Raw genomic sequence first — 19,086 nt, 5'->3', positions numbered from 1 at the left:
AAAGAGCAAAGTGTCATAAAGCAAGCTTTCAAAAAGCGGGGGATACCTGTAACGACAGTAGTGGTGGTGGTGGTGATAATAACACTAAACCAACTGCCAATGAGCCAGCCCCACTCCTGGCGGCCCGATGTGTGAGTAGAGCTGCACTCCATAGAGTTTCCATGGCTGGTTGTTCAGAAGCAGGTTGCCAGGCCTTCCTTCTGAGGCACCCCTAGGTGGACTCAAACCGTCAACCTTTTGGCGAGCAGCCGAGCGTGTTAACGTTTGCACCACCCGGGGACTCCATAACAACAGACTTCACATTTACTGAACACTGCCAGGGAGCTCTGGTAGCATAGTGGCTAAGGTACTTGACTGCTAACCAGAAGGCTGGCAGTTCAAATCCACCAGCCACTCCTCAGAAGGAAGATGGGGCAATCTACTTCCATAGTGATATGGCCTCAGAAACCCAAGGAGGGGTTGCTATGAGTAGGGTCCAACTCCATGGCACATAACAACAATAACAACAACAAGCCTGTGTGTCAAGCACTGGACTCACAGTTTTGCACCTCATTTTGATTTAATCCTCACAACCACTTATGCCCCTTTTGCAGAAAGGTGAAATAGATAAAAGGGGTATTTTGCCAAGCATCTGGGCTGGACTCTTTGGAGGAAAACAGGCCTACCCAAGTTCAGGCTGTGTCTGACTTCCAGAGCTCACACTTTGCCCCAGCATGACCACTGAAGCCTCCGCCATGTGGGGTAAGAAGCCAAGAGTTCCTCATTGGTTTTTGCCTCCAGGTTGCATTTGATGTGCTGGGCTTCAGCGCTGAGGAGAAGCTGGGTGTCTATAAGCTGACCGGGGGCATCATGCACTTTGGGAACATGAAGTTCAAGCAGAAGCCCCGAGAGGAGCAAGCGGAAGTGGACACCACCGAGGGTAGGTGTCTTGGCTGGTCAGAGATGAGGCAGCCAGGGGCAGGGCTTCCCCATTCTCTGGGGTTTCAAGGACTTGGTGGAGATGAGCCAGGTGTTCTCAGGCTTAACAGAGGCTGCAAACCCAGGATGCCCCTTGGCAGTCCAGACATCACTGGTCTCTGAGAGGTGTGATAGAGATCAAAGGCATGATCCTGGTTTCTGACCAAGGCCAAAGTCAATGAAGACCCATTCGTGGGTGGCTTTACAGAACAGAAATTCACTGTCTCACAGTTCTGGAGCCTGGGAGTCCAAATTCAAGGCGCTGGCAGGGCTGTGCCCTCTCTGTCCACTCTAGGCAGAGGTCCTTCCTTGTCTCTCTCAGCTTCTGTAGCCCTGAGCGTTTCTTGGCATTCCTTGGCTTGTAAATGGCACTCCCATGCTGTCTTCCCTTATCTGTGACTGTCTGTGTCAGTCTCCTCTTTTCTAAAACACAGTGCAGAAGGGACTAGGATCAGGGCTCATCCCAGTCCGGTACAACCTCCTCTGACTTAACTCATAACAAAAGAAAAACTCTATTCCAAACCAGGTCACGTTCACAGGTTCAGGGGTCAGGACTGCGACATATCTTTCAGGGGGGGCATAATTCAATCCATAACAGTCTCTATAACCTGTTCTGCCACTTGACTTTGAGCAAGTGTAGCAACCACCTCAGACCTCTGTTTTCTCATAGGCCAATCCCCTCCTCACCGTTCCTCAGCCACAGTTGATGGTGGTGGGTTTTCCTGGGCCTGCCGCCATCTTTCTGTCACACCTCTGCTTTTTCCACCTCTACTCAGTGGCCGACAAAGTCGCCCATCTCATGGGTCTCAATTCCGGGGAGCTCCAGAAGGGCATCACCAGGCCCCGGGTCAAAGTAGGCAATGAGTTTGTGCAGAAGGGCCAGAACATGGAGCAGTGCAACAACTCCATCGGGGCTCTGGGCAAGGCCGTCTACGACAAGATGTTCAAGTGGCTGGTGGTCAGGATTAACAAGACCTTGGACACCAAGATGCAGAGGCAGTTCTTCATCGGGGTGCTGGACATTGCCGGCTTTGAGATCTTTGAGGTGTGCCTGGTCTCGTGTTTGGTTTCTGCTTTGGGATGACCATCCTCCGTCTGCAAGCTGCTTTTCATGGGTGTCTTGGCTCTCCCCTTAGCGCTGTGGCAGGCAGTCTCAGTTGGTCTGGCTGATTCGCCCCTTTCTGCCCTCCCCCCACAGTTCAACAGCTTCGAGCAACTGTGCATCAACTTCACCAATGAGAAGCTGCAGCAGTTCTTCAATCACCACATGTTCGTGCTGGAGCAGGAGGAGTACAAGAGGGAGGGCATCGAATGGGTCTTCATTGACTTTGGCCTTGACCTCCAAGCTTGCATCGACCTCCTGGAAAAGGTAACCGGCTTCTCAAAGGAGCAGCTTGGAGTGCTGTGGGGCCCTGACCTGGGCACACCTAAGGGGGGATTTCACTGGGGGCTGTGGGAGGGACAGTCAGCAACGTGGCTGATGGCTCCTTTGGTCTTGCCTCTAACTCCCCCTGCGTAAATGAGGTACGATACCCACTGTAACAGCCACTCACTGTTCTCTGAGCTTGTCTACTTTAACTCCTTGGACCATCACAACCTCCCTTACTGAGCAGTGTCTTGGTGGGGGGAGTACTTCTATCATACTCATTTCACAGATGAGAACATTGAGGCACAGAGAAGGGAAGCCACTTGTCCAGGACACACAGTCTGTGAGTGACAGACCCAGGCTCTAACCCAGGTCATCTGTTTTGCTTATAATCATACCAGGCGGAATGTTTCAGCCGATGGCCTAGTTCAAGAATACATTATCTTCTGATTAAATGCAGAAAGACGGCATTAATGCGATAGCTGAGAAAGTGTGAATGGCATCTGTTGGTAGAGTTGTATCCATGTTAACTTCCTGGCTTTTATTATCGTAAGGTGGCTATGACCGAAAAAACTAAACTAAACCCACTGCTGTCAAGTTGATTTTGACTCATAGTGACCCTTTTTAGGACAGAGTGGAATTGCCCCATAGGGTTTCCAAGGCTGTAAATCTTTATGGAAGCAAACTGCCTCATCTTTCTCCTGAGGAGTGGCTGGTGGGTTCAAACCATTGACCTTTTGGTTAGTAGTCTTAACCACTACAGGCAGCTATGATAGGCACTAACATTCCCTGGGAGGGTATGTGGCAATTCTTTGTACTATTGTTGCAACATTTTTGCAAACCTGAAATTAACTCAAGATGAAAAGTTAAAAAATAAAAGAAAAAATGTATCTTATCTTTGAGACACACGCTTGGGCCAGTCACAGAGAAGAATCAGTCACCCAGGCAGCCAAGGGCCTTCCCTGCCAGGTAGCTGAGCTCCCCTCCCCAGGAAAGGGGTGTCCCAAACCAGGCCGTGCGCACAGACTGCCCCCACCACCACACACCTCCCCATTGGCTTCCAGAGCCTGAAATCTCCTTACTGAGCTTAGTGGGGAAGCAGTGCCCTCTTCCAGTGGCTTCTGTGAAAGCCAGACCCTCACAAGCTCCCGATTTTGGTCCGAGGAGAGGCCTGGGACAGCGTGGCCCTTGGGGAGCCAGGATGTCAGGGGGAATGAGAAGGAGCCCATAAGAGAATGAAAAGCAGAGAGGACGGATGTCATGATGTCACTGTTGTGCCGAGAGCTGAGTTTGTCCACAGCCACTCTTTAGGAGGGATTAGCATTAGGCAAGCTATTGGAACCCCTTAGGCCTCAGTCTTCCCTTTGAGGACAGAGGGGGCCTATGGGACTTGATGAATTCTATCCTGTTCCAAGTCTAGGTGGCCATAGCATTCCCAGCAGAAAAGGCCACAGAGAGCAGGTGCCATTCCCAAAAGTCTGGGCTAGCCCCGTGGCTGTGCACTGCACCCCTGCACCCACCCCCACACTGGCATGGTCTCTTTGGGGTCCTGCTGCCTCCTGTGACACCCTCCCCTCTTCTCTTCCCCTCCTGCTAGCCCATGGGCATCTTCTCCATTTTGGAGGAGCAGTGTGTCTTCCCCAAGGCCACGGACGCCACGTTCAAGGCAGCCCTGTACGACAACCACCTGGGCAAATCCAGCAACTTCCTCAAGCCCAAAGGGGGCAAGGGAAAGGGTCCTGAGGCCCACTTTGAGCTCGTCCACTATGCAGGCACTGTAAGTACGCTTGGCGCCCTCTGCGGCCACTGGCTGACGTCCACCCATTTCCGCAGTCGAAGCTCATCATAACACGCCCTTCTAGAAGCTTCTCGCTTGTAGTTAGCACTGTGGCAGCTATGATACAGCAGGGTAGCACCGACCAAAACAAACTCCGGCTCATACTTCCTCATTGAGCCTCCATCCAAGAATTCCAAAGCACTCCACCCAAGGACGCCTGTTGGGGAGTGCTGTCACACCTGGCCCCCTCAGGACCACTCCACTCTCCCCTGGTTTGACAGCTGAACCCCAGGCTTGGCCAGAAGTGACTATATTTGCATAAAGGAAAAAAGACTTCCAAGGGCCCATTAATTATTCCCCAATGGAATGACTCGTCCCTCTGACAGCTCATGGCTGCCAAACCAACAAGGTGACATCTATGGAGTGGCTTTTTCACTCATGACAAACTTAGACCTTGGGGAAGAGGGGAATTGAGTGCAACTAGGACTCGGGTTCTATTAGAACAATTAATCAGGAAGGTGACATTTGTTCAGTCAGCTGATAAGAACGAGTGTGGTTTCCTTAGGATTTCAATAGTAGCATAAACACCATTGCCTCTGTTACCCCCGGATTTATGGAGTTGTCTGTGGGTTTAGCTGCAGGAAGCTACAGCTTGAGGACAGAGCTGTCAGGAAAGTGGCTGTTGCATTGGGTATCAGGGTCAAGATCTGATGATATCGTCAACCATAACATACCAATTACTCACACAATGGATTTTGCTGATACCTTGAGTGAATGACAAGCTCAAGGGCCTAGCTGCAGTTCCTCCCACCTCTCCACTCCCTACACTGAAATTAGACGACCTCCGTATTTATAGCTATGGAATATACAAGATCAAGTGGGACCTGTGTTTCCAACAAAGCTCTAAAATAAGGCCCAGGGAGTGTCTATTTCCTGCATAGAGACAGGAAGCTCAAAGGTCCTGGCATCCCATCTACCTGCCTTTGGTCTTTATGCCCAGACAGAGGGTCCAAAAGGTCCCTTCTTTCTTCTGCTTCCAGCTGAGGCCATGTGACAAAATGGGAAATGGGACTTAGGGGTATCCAGTTACTTGGACATGAGGGGAATCCAGTTCTGGATGAGTGGAGCCTCCCTTCCACCAGGCGATGGTGTGAGAGGGGCTTCTCAAGGAGAGAAGGATGCCCCTTAAAGGAGTTTTCATGTAGCCCAGGAGTCCACTGGCCATGATCCAGGCACTGACAACAAGCGCAGTGCCTGGAAGATCAGCATACGTGCATAGAAGAAGATCCAGGGGTCAGGGAGGTTCAGTGTGGCCAGCGAAACAAGACATCCAAGAAGTTAAGACAGGTCACAGCTCAGGAGAGAGTAACTTGGTTTATGGACAAAGCTCAGAGATAGGATGTCCCAGACAGGCCAACTGAAAATGCCCGGGAAAGCAAGGAGCAGCCTCCAGGCAGCCTGCCAACAGAAAGTGGGGTTCAGAAATACCATAGGACACCAGGAAAGTTGTCAAAAACTGAAGCCCCAGGAGGTGGGGCTCAGGTTGATCGTAGGAGCCCAGAGCAGGTAGAGCTGTAGGGAGTGCTAGCTGTGGGGATCGAAAGGGGGAACTGGGTCCTGAAATTCACACCTTCGTGTTTGCCCTCTCCAGGTGGGATACAACATCACAGGCTGGCTGGAGAAGAACAAAGACCCCCTGAATGAAACTGTGGTGGGATTGTTCCAGAAATCGACCATGGGGCTCCTGGGCGTCCTCTTCAAAGAAGAGGAGGCTCCAGGTATTCCTGACACTCGTTGTGTCCAGGCTCCTTCTGCCGAGTCTCCTTAGGGCCAGAATGGAAAGAAACAAAACTATTTTACCCCTAAGAGTGGAGAGGACTTTGCTAGCTTTGCTCTCTGAAGACCACTTCCCCAAAGCTTAAACCTCAAAGTTCAACTCATCTTTCACTCAAATTCTACAAACATCGGTGACTATTGAGATTCCAAGAGTTAGGGAAAAACTATAGCTGTGGTCCCTACCCTCCAGAAGCATCCAGCTTGGCAGGAGAACTATAGTATATTTGATGTGTTTGTTGTTGTTGTTATGTGCCATCAAGTCGGCCCGACTCATAGCGACCCCTCCTTGGGTTTCCGAGGCAGTATCACTACAGAAGTAGATTGCCCAACCTTCCATATATTTTCAAGGAGCTGTGGTGGGTAAGGTATTTGGCTGCTAACCAGAAGCTCTGCAGTTCAAACCTACCAGCTGCTCTGTGGGAAGAAGATGAGGCAATCTACTTCTGTAAAGATTTATAGCCTTGAAAACCCAATGGAGTTGCTATAAGTCAGAATCAACTCCATGGCAGTGGGCTTTGTTCTTTTTGGTATGTGCATATACTCATACATACTGTGCCTAGATCCAAAAGCAAATAAGCTAACTTGCAAAGTAGTCCCCAACAAGAACTCTAGGCGTTCCATAAAGAAGTAAATGTATGGTTGTTGGAGTAGGTGGATGACTGGCCTTTCAGCAGACTGAACAAAGGCTTCTTGAATGAATGGATGAGTGACAAGTGGCTTGAGGTAAGCCATGGAGATAAGCCACAGACAAATGTAGATGCATCCTGGGAGCGTCCACCAGCTGAACTGGTCCCTGGCTCCTTAGCATCTCTGGCTGGAGCAATTCAGCTTTAGAAAAACGAACACCAAAATGCCTGGTGCTTGTTTTCTGCTCTGGTTCTACGTCTGAGGCAAATGCCAAGCCCAGCCGTGCCTCCCACCCAGGGGAGGTCAGCTGGCCCAGAGGGGACTGCTCTGTGTGGATGCCTGCCAGCAGGGGTGCAATTCAGCAGGTATCACCAGCACACCAGCGACCACTGGAGCGATTCCAACTCACGGAGACCCCACGTGTGTCAGAACAGAACTGTGCTCCACAGGTTTCAGGGGCTGATTTTTGGGAAGTAGGTCACCAGGACCTTCTTCCCAGGTGCCCCTGGATGCACTCAAACCACCAACCTTTCAGTTAGCAGCCAAGCACCTTCACCATTTGCACCACTGTCAGTCTCCGTGGGCTCAGAGCCATCTTCACCACCAACACACATCTTCTCCAGCTGCACCTCGGCTCTTCCTCCTCCCCACACGACGGAAGCAGCTTGCTACTGAGGCAGAGTCCTGTGCCAGGCTAACCCACAAAAGGCTCATACTCTCCAGGGAGCTAAGCACCCCTTTTGACAATACACCACAGTCAACCCACTTGCCCTTTCCCTGGTCATATCTAATTTTTCTTATGTGAGGGTCCCACCTCATCTAGTTCCAAGAAAAGTCTCTTTAGAACAAGAGAGGGCAAGACCTATGGCCAAGAGTGCTCACTGGGCTGCCGGCCCTGCCCTTGTCTCTCTTTCTCAGCTGGAGGTAAGAAGCAGAAGAGAGGGTCCTCCTTTATGACGGTCTCCAACTTCTACAGGGTGAGTCGGGGTGTTCCAGAGACCACCTGGGGTCCAGTGCTCCCAATCTTGGCTTTCGATGGTCTACTGGCCTGGCTGTCATCTCATGGCCAAGGGCAGAATGATTCCATTCCTCTGCCTGGGATTGTCTCTTTAATCTGTTTTCTTCTGAAGAGGCCATAGAACCACAGGGCTGTAGGGCAAGAAACACCCTTAGAGATGGACTCTTAGAGATGGTCCCATCCGACCACACTGTTTTTCAGAGTGAACTGCAGAGGGTGAAGGAATTTGTCCAGCACAGCCAATCAAGATACTAATGTTTAAAATCTTGTGTCCCAGAATTGGCTGGCAGGTCTTGGGGACTTGTCAAAACTCCCACAAATCTGGGCATCACTGGACATATGTTGTGAAGAAGTGCAGCCAATGGGGAGATGTTACAAAAAGAGTGATTTCAGTATTTTCCAAGGGATAGGCTATTCTAAAGCAGAGTGGGCCCACTGAGCTGGTGGCACCCAAATAGAGGAGGATGGACCATCCATGAGAGAGTTCAACAATGAGCAGGATTTGTCTATATAGCACTGTGGTTCCTTCCCTTAATGAAATTCTACACTGAGCCAGCCCTGAGCCCCTCTTCTTAAAATCCATGTCACTTTGGGCAAGTCACTGGGCTTCGAGAGCAGCGCTGTCCAATAAGACTTTCTATAATAATGTTCTACTTTGTGCCATTCAATATGGCGCCACTAGCCAGCCATGTGTGGCTATTGAGCCCTTGGAAAGTGGTCTTCTATAACCAAAAAACCAAATTTTAAGTTAAATTTAATTAATGAAATTTTAAATCAATGTCCTCTCCTGAGTGTGGGTGACCAACGATGCCAATGCTGAGCTCCACTCACTCTTTCTGTCTCCTTCTCCTCCACCCCCAGGAGCAGCTGAACAAGTTGATGACCACCCTCCATAGCACTGCCCCCCACTTCGTCCGCTGTATTGTCCCCAATGAGTTCAAGCAATCAGGTACACCATAGGGACAGGTCTCCCACTGGAAATCCTCAGGGTCTGCAAAGTTTGTGTTCATTCCAGATTAAGTGCACTTCTAAGTGCCAGGGCTGATGGGGGCAAAATGGGGCACTGAGAGGATCCCCAACAATGGATCATCCAGAAATATGACTCTAGCTGCTTTGTGAAGCAAAGGCAAATCATCCCAGCCAGAAGTCACACTCAGAAGAGCCCTTAGGTTTTGGCTGAATTGTGGGAGACCTGGGACTCCACTGGACAGCAATGGGAGGAGACTAGAGTGGATGACATGGATGGGCAGTTCAGCCTCCTTGAGTAGCCAGGGGTGACCTGTCCCACCCCAGGGTAGTGACGCTATACCCTGGCCCCCACTTTTGGCAGGTGTGGTGGATGCCCACCTGATCATGCACCAGCTGGCTTGCAATGGTGTCTTGGAGGGCATCCGTATTTGCAGGAAGGGCTTCCCCAACAGGCTGCAGTACCCAGAGTTCAAACAGAGGTGAGTGGTATCTTCCTGACTAGTGGCCTAATAGCATACCTTTTACTGACTTCCCCACTCTGTCATCTCCCAAGTAAACTACTTGCACTCAGATCCTTGTCTCGGGGTCTACTTCTTGCCCAAATTAATACCCCCACCATAGGGATTGTCTCCTCTACTTGCTGTTGTACTGTTGTCAGGTGCCATCAAGTTGGCTCTGACTCATAGTGACCCTATGTATGACAGAATGAAACACTGCCTGGTCCTGTGCCAGACTCACAATACCTGGTATACCTGAGCCCATAGCTGCAGCCAATGTGCCAATCCATCTAGAGGGTCTTTTTCGCTGACCCTCCACTTTACCAAGCATTCTCTTCTCCAGGGACTGGTTCTTTCTGACAACGTGACCAAAGTAGGTGACTGACTACTTGCTAGGACCTTAGAATTCATAAAACCAAAGCCCTCTGAATTCCCTAACAAAGAAAGGACTTGTCCAAGATCACAAAGGGGGGGTGCTTTGTCAGGAAAGGAAGCAGCTCTCCTATGCTTAGACCATGATTCTTCCCAAGTTCTATCAGGAAGGAAAGGATTGTGGTGTTTTCATTTCTAGGAACACTCTCTCGATGATTCCCCAGTGATACCAACTTTCACTCCCAACCTGTAGCCCTTGCCCCAAAGCCTCCTGTCAGTCCCATCCCACCAACCTGAAGCATCTGTACAACAACTCTAACACCTATCTTGAAGGCCATCTCATGGTGTGAATGAGCTTCAAATGCTGCTGGCTTGGCTGTGATGATGACTGTCAGCCATCTTTCTCCCACCAGGTACCAAGTGCTGAACCCCAATGTGATTCCTCAGGGCTTCGTGGACAACAAGAAGGCCTCAGAGCTCCTGCTTGGGTCCATCGACCTCGACGTGAATGAATACAAAATTGGACACACCAAGGTAGGGTCTTCCAGTGGGTGCTCCCTCCTTACACCCAAAAGCCACTCAACTTGGCCACTGACCAGATGCCAGCCTTGGTCAAGTCTCTCAAATGCTGTGAGCCTTGGCTTCTTCCTCTGAAAAATGTGAGCCAATAATGTCAACTACATGGGATTTGGGTGATCAGTAGCAACCTGTGTGAGAACCCAGCTTAGAACAGAGTTGTACTCAACAAATAGTAGACTATTTCTTAGTCCTATTATTCTTGTTAGCAGCTCTGGTAGCATAGTGCCTAAGGCACTTGACTGCTAACCAGAAGGCTGGTGGTTCAAACCCACCAGCCACTCCTCGGAAGGAAGGTTGGGCAATCCTACTTCCGTAGTGATACTGCCTCGGAAACCCAAGGAGGGGTCGCTATGAGTGGGGGCCGACTTGATGGCACACAACAACAACATTGTTCTTGTTAGCTGCCAATGAGTCAGCTCCAAATCATGGTGACCCCATGAACAACAGCACAAAACCCTGCCTGGTCTTGCACCATCCCCATGCTTGCTGTGAATCGGACCACTGCGATGAATAGAGCTTTCCCTGGCTAGTTTTCAGAAGTAGATCACCAGGCCTGTCTTCCTAGTCCTTTTAAATCTGGAAGTCATGCAGAAACCTGTTGAGCATCATAAAAACACACAAGCCTCCACCGAGAGACAGGTGGTGGCTGGACCTGAGGTGCACTGGCAGGTGTCCTGTGTGGAAGGCAAGAATTCTGCCACCAGACCGCCGCTGCACCTTAGTACTATATGAATCCCAAATTTCTCAGAATAAAAAGAGCCAGCTGGAATCAAGGTCCAGGATTTGACCCAGCATGGAAGTAGGTATGTGGGAGGGGCCTATGGGGTGAAGCTGCCATAATCCCAGCCCAGCCACGCAGCTGGCTGGTGAGTCAGGGCTGACTCACCCAGGGGAACTTCCTGACCCTGACTCACAAGACCTGGCTGCTTTCTGCTCCTCTCCGGTTTCCTGGCCCCGTCATCCTGTTGGGGTGGTGAGGGCTGGTGAGGCCAGTGGTGCAGGTGTCCATCTACAATTGCACCACAGTCTAACAGCCGAGGGGCACAGGAGGGTCACTGGCTCTGCCTCTGTGTAAGCTTGAGCAAGCTCTTACCTCTACGGGTCTCGTGTGTGAGCCAGGCAGGTGCACCATTTTCATGGCCTATTGCAGGGTGATGCATAAGAAAGCCTTCAGGGTGTGTGCGCCCAACAGACCTTCTCACTCAGCAAATGCTTACTGAGCACCTACTGCATGCCAGACAGGGTTCTAGGCTCTGGGGATACTATAATGACCAGGAGGCCCCGGCTCCCTGGCGCTTGCTTGGTTCCTCTCCAGGTTTTCAGAACTGGGACGCTACTCTAGATTCTGCTGAAATGGTTCACTTTGGCCTCCTCCACAATTAGGATGTGTTGCCTGTGGCTAAACTGACTTATGGAGACACCTCAGGTTCCATCTCATCGTGGAATAACTGAGCTGGAAAGAACCTTGGAGACCAGCGGGGCTCTCCTTTCCCCACTCCACATTTGACATATGGGAAACTTAAGGGACCCCAGAGAGGGAATAGAGGCACTGGGCCTAATTTCACAGAATGGGAAAGGGTGACCATGGGCTGTGTATCTGACACAGCCGTCACCCAGGGCAGACAAACTGCACCCTGCTGTTGCTCAAGGTGGGCAGCTCAGGTCTAGGTGACAGCCCTGGATACTAGGACAGCTCTGCTTCTGCAGGGCCAGGTAGACTCTGGATGTAAGGGCTGGACAGAGCACGGGCTGGTTCTGCCCACCCCTGGTGCTGGCTCCTGTGGTCCTGTTACTAGCCTCCCCTCAGGCTTCTCAAAGACCAAACTAACCCCAATGCATTTTGAGACATCAAGAAACATCTTATGAAAGCATCCCTGTATCCGTTTCCTAGGACTCCCGTAACCAAATGCCTGAAGCAGGTGGTTTGCAAACCCACCGCTGTTGAGCTGGTTCTGATCGAGGTGACCCCTACGTGTGTTGCAGTAGAACTGTGCCCCACATGGTTTGCAGTGGCTGGGTTTTTTGGAAACAGATCACAAGTCTTTTCTTCCCAGGTGCCTCTGGGTGGATTTGAACTGCCAGCCTTCAGCTAGTAGCCACATGCTTATCCACTTGTGCCACCCAGGGACTTGGATGGTTTATCAGAGGAGAGTTCATTGCCTTGCTGTTCTGGAGGCTGGGAGTTTGAACCAGGCTACTGGCAGGACTGGGTTCTCTCTGAAGGCTCCAGGGGACAACCGTCCTTGTCTCTCCAGGCTTCGGGTGGCCCTGGGCATCCCTTGGCTTGCAGCTCAACATCACTCCCATCTCTGCTTCCGTCATCACGTGCATCTTCTGTTTCCCTCTTCTATCCCTTTCCCTCTGTCCCCTTCCCTCTTTTATAAGGACACTGCTCAGTTTGAATTAGGCAGCCCCCACACACTCCCTATGAGTCCAGCCCTCGCCAGCCGGGCTGCTAGCATTTCCCACAGCAGTGAGGATTGTGAGCACTGACCACGGCACTCAGAGCTCTGCCATTTACAGGCCTGCTTTCCCACCCATTATCTCATCTAATCACTAAGCAACCCCGTGAGCGAGGGATGAGCAGCCCATTTCACAGATGAGAAGCTGAGGCCCTAGGATATGACCTGGCTAGTCAGTGCAGAGCCAAGAGGGTCCAAGATGGGCCCAGACAAGAGGAAACAGAACTGAAGCTGGCTATGAGGCCTGCTGCTGGAGGCACCCAGATGAGGACAGCTGTTCCTGAGGGCCCCACGCAGCCACAGCAGATGGGGCTTTTAACTTCTAAGAACCCTTCTGACCCTCTGGTTCTTAGATTTAACACACACACACCCACCACACCACACAGAGCACCCCTGAAGGGCAAGCTGGGCTTCCTTAGCTGGGTGTCTCTTCCCCCAGGTATTCTTCCGAGCAGGCATCCTGGCCAAGCTTGAGGACATGCGGGACGAGCGTCTGGCCAAGATCATGACGATGCTGCAATGCCGGCTCCGAGGCTTCCTCATGAGGATTGAATTCAAGAAGATGCTGGAGAGAAGGTAGCTTCACTAACACAACAGGGAAGGACCACCAAAGCCACACACATCCCACCAGGATGACTGGGCACCCCACACACACACACCCTCACACACAGACACACACACACACACACAGTGGTCAGCTCCAGAGAAGGTAGCCTCACTGACACCGACAGGGAAGGGCCACCAAAGCCACATACACCCCACCCAGGATGACTGGGCACCCCCACACACACACACCCTCACACACACACACACACACACACAGAGCGGTCAGCTCCATTAGCTACTTAGTGTGGTGGAATGAGAGGTGGCTGTCAACGTCTTTGCTAGCCCACAGAACACTGTGTGGGGACCAACTAACATTAATCCCTTCTCTTTACAGGAAAGGAGGGAACTTTTCAGTCCACAACTTGCTTTCATAGCCTTTCTGTTACTTAACTGTTAGAATGATGCTATGAAGGGGCATGGCAGGACTGATACCCACATTTTACAGATGAGGAAATGGAGGTCAGAGGGGTTGAAGGACTGGGCCAGGTTCATGCAGGAGACAGGACTGTTGTTGTTGCTGTTGTTGTGTTCTGTTGAGTCAATACCAACTCATAGCAACCCAGTGTGACAGAGTGGAACTGCCCCATAAGGTTTTATGGGCTATAATTTCACAGAAGCAGATCACCACATCTTTCTCCCACTGATAGATTCGAACCACCAACCTCCTAATTAGCAGCCGAGCACTTAACTGTTTACACCACCAGGGATTCTGGTGATTAGGACCTAGGAATTCTCTCTCCAAATACCTACCCTTAGAATCCAGCCATTTTCCTAGAATGGAAATTAAAAAATAACTTGGACCATCCAGCTGGCCATGGGCAGAAGTTTTGGGAGGCTGGGAGTATCATTCGCCATGTTGTCCAACCATCACCCCAAACAGAAACTCAGTACCCCTTAAGCAATAACTCCTATCCCCTCCTCCCCACAGGCCCTGTCAGCCACCAAGAAATCTGTGTCTCTATGCATTTGCCTAGTCAAGATATTTCATTCAAGTGGGATCATACAATATTTGTCCTGCATATCTGAGTTATTTCACTCTGCATGATGTTTTCAGAGCTCATCCGAGTTGTAGTGTGTATCAGGACTTCATTCTTCTTCACAGCTGAGTAATATTCCATTACGTGGACAGACTACTTTTTCTTCCTCCGTTCCTCTGCTGATGAGCATTTAGATTGTGTCCACCTCCTTGGAAGGAAGGTTGGGCAATCTACTTCCGCAGTGATAATGCCTCGGCAACCCAAGGAGGGGTCACTATGAGTCGGGGCCAACTCAACGGCACACAACAACAACAAGGTGGTTACTGTGGACAGTGCTGCAATGAATCCTGGTGTACACGTGTCTGTCTGAGTGGCTCCTTTCAAACCTTTTGGGTTTACACCTAGGAGCAGAATTGCTGACTTGACATCTTCACTTTAACCCGTGCAATCCTGGGTTCTTTTTGCAGACTGAGCCTGAAACTCATCCAGCGGAATGTGCGCAAGTTCCTGCAGCTGCGTTTCTGGGGCTGGTGGAAGCTCTACAACAAGGTGAGGGCTGAGGGGCCGGGCCAGCCAGGCTGGCTGCTGCCTGGGAGCCCGGGCTCCTTGCTTCTGAGTGGAGGGACTCATTGGGGTGGGAGGTCCCAGCATGCCACAGGAATAGCCTGAAAATGAAGACACCTTGGAGATAAGATGCAGGAGTATGTCCTCCACCCAGACAGGCTAATTCCTCCCAAAGACAAATCAAGATATGCCTTCCCCACATTCCATGTCATCCCTCAAATTAAATCTACTCAGGATGAAGAGAGCTCCCCCTTCCCCAAAAAATGTGGACTTGATTATCAGGCCCCTTGCACCTGGGCACGGTTGAGGCATTGCAACTCCTCCCATTAGTCATTGGGCTGAAGGGGCCTCAAGAAGTCATGGGCCCAGCCTCTCATTTTCCAGGTTCTTCTGAGACAGTAGTGAGGTCAGTGTGAGTCAGCCGGTGGCGGGGCTGTGGACGCCCCTGGTGCCACATTACCATGCAGGAGTCTAGGAGCCGCTTACTATATACAGGTCAGATCAGGCTTGGGTCCTGGCAACTCACTCTGGGGACCATGATTACGAGGGACTGGGCCCTGGCCAAGGCTCCTAGGTGGCACAGATGGCTTGCAATACCTAAACGATGGCAGTTCAAACTCACCCAGCAGAATCCTTCCAGGAAATGAATCCAGTGATTCAGGAAATATTCACAGACAGCCTCTCTTGCCTCCTCTGCTGGAAGGACACAGAAGGGCAGAAGGTAAATCTTGTAGGAGACTGCAGTCTTAGTGGAGCAAAGAAATACAGACAATGGGACCTGATAGCCCAGGCACTCGGAGACAGGTGAAAGATGCCAGATATATTCAGTGGTCCAGACAGATGTTGAAAGTTCAGAGCAGGGGCCACTGCTCCCAGCAGGGGCCAAAGAAGGCCCAGCCCTGTATAGATGGGGCAGCAGGAGCCAAGGCCAGAGGCAGGAAGTAGCTATTGAGCCAGGGCAGAGGGCAGGACCTCACCATGGAAGGCTAAGTTGAGAGCTGGGACTTTATGTCACAGAGAAGATGGAAAAAGAGAGAAAGAGGAGAGGAAAGGAGATGAAATGGAAAAGAAGGAGGGGAGGGACCAGTAAGGATGAGAGGGAAAACAAAACCAGAGAAGTCAGCCAGGGCTCCTGGTGTGTACACACTGCATGGAGTAGATGTTAGCCTCAGCTACACCTAGATGCTGAGGATACCTAGCCACATGTCTCTCAGGCTCCAAGGGCATCCTAAGAACTGGTCCTAAGTAAGAAGGGCCTAGGAGTTCTGGTGGTGCAGTAGTCAAAGCATTCAGCTGCTAACTAAAAATGGCCAGCATTTTGAACCCCCACTAGCCACTCTGCAGAAGAAGAGGCAGTCTGCTTCTGTAAAGATGTACAGCCTTTGGAAACTGTATGTTGTTGTTGTTAGGTGCCATCGAGTCAGTTCCGACTCATGGGAACCCTATGAGCAACAGAACAAAACACTGCCCTGTCCTGTGCCAGCCTCACAATCCTCACTATACCTGAGCCCATCATTGCACCCACTGTGTCAATCCATCTACTTGAGGGCCTTTCCCTTTTTTGTTGACCCCCCACTTTACCAAGCATGATATCCTTCTCCAGGGAATGGTCCCTTCTGAGAGCATGACCAAAATAGGTCAGACAAAGTCTGGCCATTCTTGCTTCCAAGGAGCATTCTGGCTGCACTGCCTCCAGGACAGATTTGTTAGTTCTTGTGGCAGTCCTTGGTACTTTCCATGTTCTTCGCCAACACCACAACTCAAAAGCATCCACTCTTCTGTGGTCTTCCTTACTCACTGTCCAGCTTTCACATGCATATGAAGCGACTGAAAATACCATGGCAGCTCCCTTGTGTTCTGTAAGGGCTGCTATGAGACAGAACCCACTCAACGGCAGTGGGTGGGGATGCTCTTCAGAAATGAGCTCAGTCTGCCGCCATCTGTGTGGAGGGATCCCAACCTCCCAGTGGCAGCAAGAGCTGCTCTCCACCAGGCAGGGACTGTGAAGTCACAGCTGCAGAGCTTGAGACAGAGCTCACGCTCCATCCCCTGGCTTCTGAGAAAGAAAGGCCCCCTCCTAACCCCTCCATGCTGTTCTTGTCACCCAGGTCAAGCCGCTTCTGAATGTGGCTCGGCAAGAGGAAGAGATGAAGGCCAAGGAGGAGGAGCTGAGGAACGCCATGGCCAAGACGCAGGAGATGATTAACAAGGTCAAGGAGCTAGAGGAGAGAACAGCCACGCTCAGCCAGGAGAAGAATGACCTCACCATCCAGCTGCAGGCGGTATGGGGGTCCCCTGGGGCAGGGTGGGAGGCTGGGGGCACTGCCAGCTGCCCAGCACCCCTGGGTGGTTGGGAGTCAGGGCCAGAGAAGGAGGGAGGGTGGAAGAGGGAAGCTCTGAAAATCCCGTCTGGAAATTCCCCAGCCTCCTCTTTCCCTTCATTGCAACATCACCCTTGACCCAAGTAACAGAAAGTCCCCGCTGAATTCTTATTTGCCCACAGCAGCCAGTTGGGCACTTGCAGATACAGGCCCTGCCTGCAGGGACTGTCAAGGAATGAGGCAACGTGCTGTGGTGGCAAGAGCGCCCCCTGGAGCCAGATCCCCTCTACAAATGCCTCCGCTCTGAGCCTCCCTTTTCCTTGCCTGCCAAGTGGGAACCCAGGGGGAAAGAATACGGGAAACGGGTCATGAAGGGTGCCTCAGGGGCGTTCAGCAATGCCCCTCGCCCCCTACTCTTGCACTCAGATAAGAAAACTTGAGCTCACCACTATGATCCTTCTGGGGCTTTCCTGATGCTTCTCTGATTTGACCCTCACAACCGCTCCATGATTTTCACATGTATCATACAGAGAAAAAACTCGCTCGCAGGCATTTAGAGACTTGGTTAAGGTCACCATCCCACCAGCTGAAAACCCCCAACTGGAAGGAGTTTGAATCCCCCGTCAGTCCTTTCTACTGCGTATGGCCACCTCCTGAGTGTGGCAAGGGTGTCCAGCTCTCACCTCGCCTTCTGTCTGCCTCAGAACTGCCTCTAACATCACTTGTCTGCAGTCTCCCCACACCTCTGAGACGTTGCTCAAACCCCCCAGGTTTTATATGAGGGAAGACAAGCTGAGCCAGGCAACGATAGGAAGAGTACTGTATCTTCCAACGCACGCCTCCTCCACGTGTCCCATCCCTTTTACGCCTCACAATGATCATCTCATTCATTTTGCAGACAAATAACTGCTTTTCAGTAAAGTTATGCCACTCACCCAAAAGTCACGCCACTGGTCCAGTCTTTTGACTCTGCAGCCAGTGCTTTTTTTATACCACCGACTGCATTTTGGGGAGACCTCAGTAGACCCTCTCCAGAGAGAGTGTCAGATCAGAGCTGCAAGGCCCACCTGTCCCTCCTCTGCCACTTACAGTCCTGCGACTCTCAACACACCCCTTCTGAGTTTTGGTCCCTTCTTCTCTGAAGGAGAGCTGACAGCCACACCTGCCTTGCTTGCTGTGCAGGTTACCATAAGGAGGAACCATGGATGTTAAATGGTTCCTTGACTACAGCATGTGAGGTGTCACTGGGGCAGGTATTCCACCCTCCACTGAGAGGGCTCATCCACGGCCAGCAGGTGGGGTGGCAGAGCCTAACTGACCATGGTGCCCTGCCTCGGCATCCTCGAATTCTCCTGGACACCCCACTTCCGAAACCCTCACGTGCATCCGGCTGCCTAAGGGCTAGTGAGATGATGGGGGTGGAGCCCAAGGTCCTGCATCCTAGCCAGCTCCCAGGTGATGCTCCGGGTGCTGCAGGTGCAGGGACCAGCTCCAAGCAGGGAGGCTGTCCTACACTGTGGTGGGTCACACAATCGCAAAGGAGCTCAGGGAGAGCCCAGTCCCCTGGACATGTTTGTTCAGGGCCTGTAGGGCCAAGGCTTATCTGCCACCTTGATGACTTTGGGTCCCTTGCAGGAGCAAGGATTTCACTACGCCTGCCTCTGACTGTGGCTCTTTCTTCAACAGGAGCAAGAGAACCTGATGGACGCAGAGGAGCGTCTGACCCAGATGATGAAGACCAAGATGGAGCTGGAGAGCCAGATCGCCGACATGCGGGAGCGGCTGGAGGAGGAGGAGGGCACATCGGCCGCGCTGAGCGCCGCCAAACGCAAGATGGAGGGGGAGCTCAGTGACCTGAAGCGTGACCTGGAGGGGCTTGAGACCACGCTGGCTAAGACCGAGAAGGAGAAGCAGGTGAGGCCTGCCACACTCCTCTGGGCCCAGGGCACCTTCAGCTGCTACCCTACAGACATCCTCCACCTGTCCCTGGTGTCCATACAGCAGCCACCGTGCCTCTCTCCATGTAAATTACTTCAATGCAACTTAAAAGGCAGTTCCTCCTCACGCTGGCCATGCCACAAGGGCTCAGTAGCCACACATGCCGGGCTGGACAGCACAGGCAGAGGACACTTCCAGAGAAGTGCAGGGCAGCTGCAGA

The 19,086-nt window shown here is 51.6% G+C and overlaps 1 protein-coding gene across 1 annotated transcript in view; it reads left to right on the top strand.

Moving 5' to 3' along the window:
- LOC103197055 (myosin-16) overlaps positions 1-19,086 on the top strand; it is a 64,208-nt gene that overhangs the window by 16,842 nt on the left and 28,280 nt on the right. The window contains exons 10-22 of the mRNA XM_007940903.1: positions 781-919; positions 1,734-2,002; positions 2,156-2,326; positions 3,921-4,100; positions 5,752-5,878; positions 7,482-7,540; positions 8,443-8,530; positions 8,912-9,029; positions 9,833-9,953; positions 12,900-13,036; positions 14,511-14,592; positions 16,716-16,889; positions 18,615-18,842. Of these exons, the coding sequence (XP_007939094.1) occupies positions 781-919; positions 1,734-2,002; positions 2,156-2,326; positions 3,921-4,100; positions 5,752-5,878; positions 7,482-7,540; positions 8,443-8,530; positions 8,912-9,029; positions 9,833-9,953; positions 12,900-13,036; positions 14,511-14,592; positions 16,716-16,889; positions 18,615-18,842 (1,893 nt within the window). The remainder of the gene's footprint in view (positions 1-780; positions 920-1,733; positions 2,003-2,155; positions 2,327-3,920; positions 4,101-5,751; positions 5,879-7,481; positions 7,541-8,442; positions 8,531-8,911; positions 9,030-9,832; positions 9,954-12,899; positions 13,037-14,510; positions 14,593-16,715; positions 16,890-18,614; positions 18,843-19,086) is intronic.

Source organism: Orycteropus afer, unplaced genomic scaffold (genome assembly GCF_000298275.1).
Source record: "Orycteropus afer afer isolate SDZICR_OR568_19922 unplaced genomic scaffold, OryAfe1.0 scaffold00006, whole genome shotgun sequence".
NCBI classification, from domain to species: Eukaryota; Metazoa; Chordata; class Mammalia; order Tubulidentata; family Orycteropodidae; genus Orycteropus; species Orycteropus afer.
This window is presented reverse-complemented; position numbering and strand designations above follow the sequence as displayed.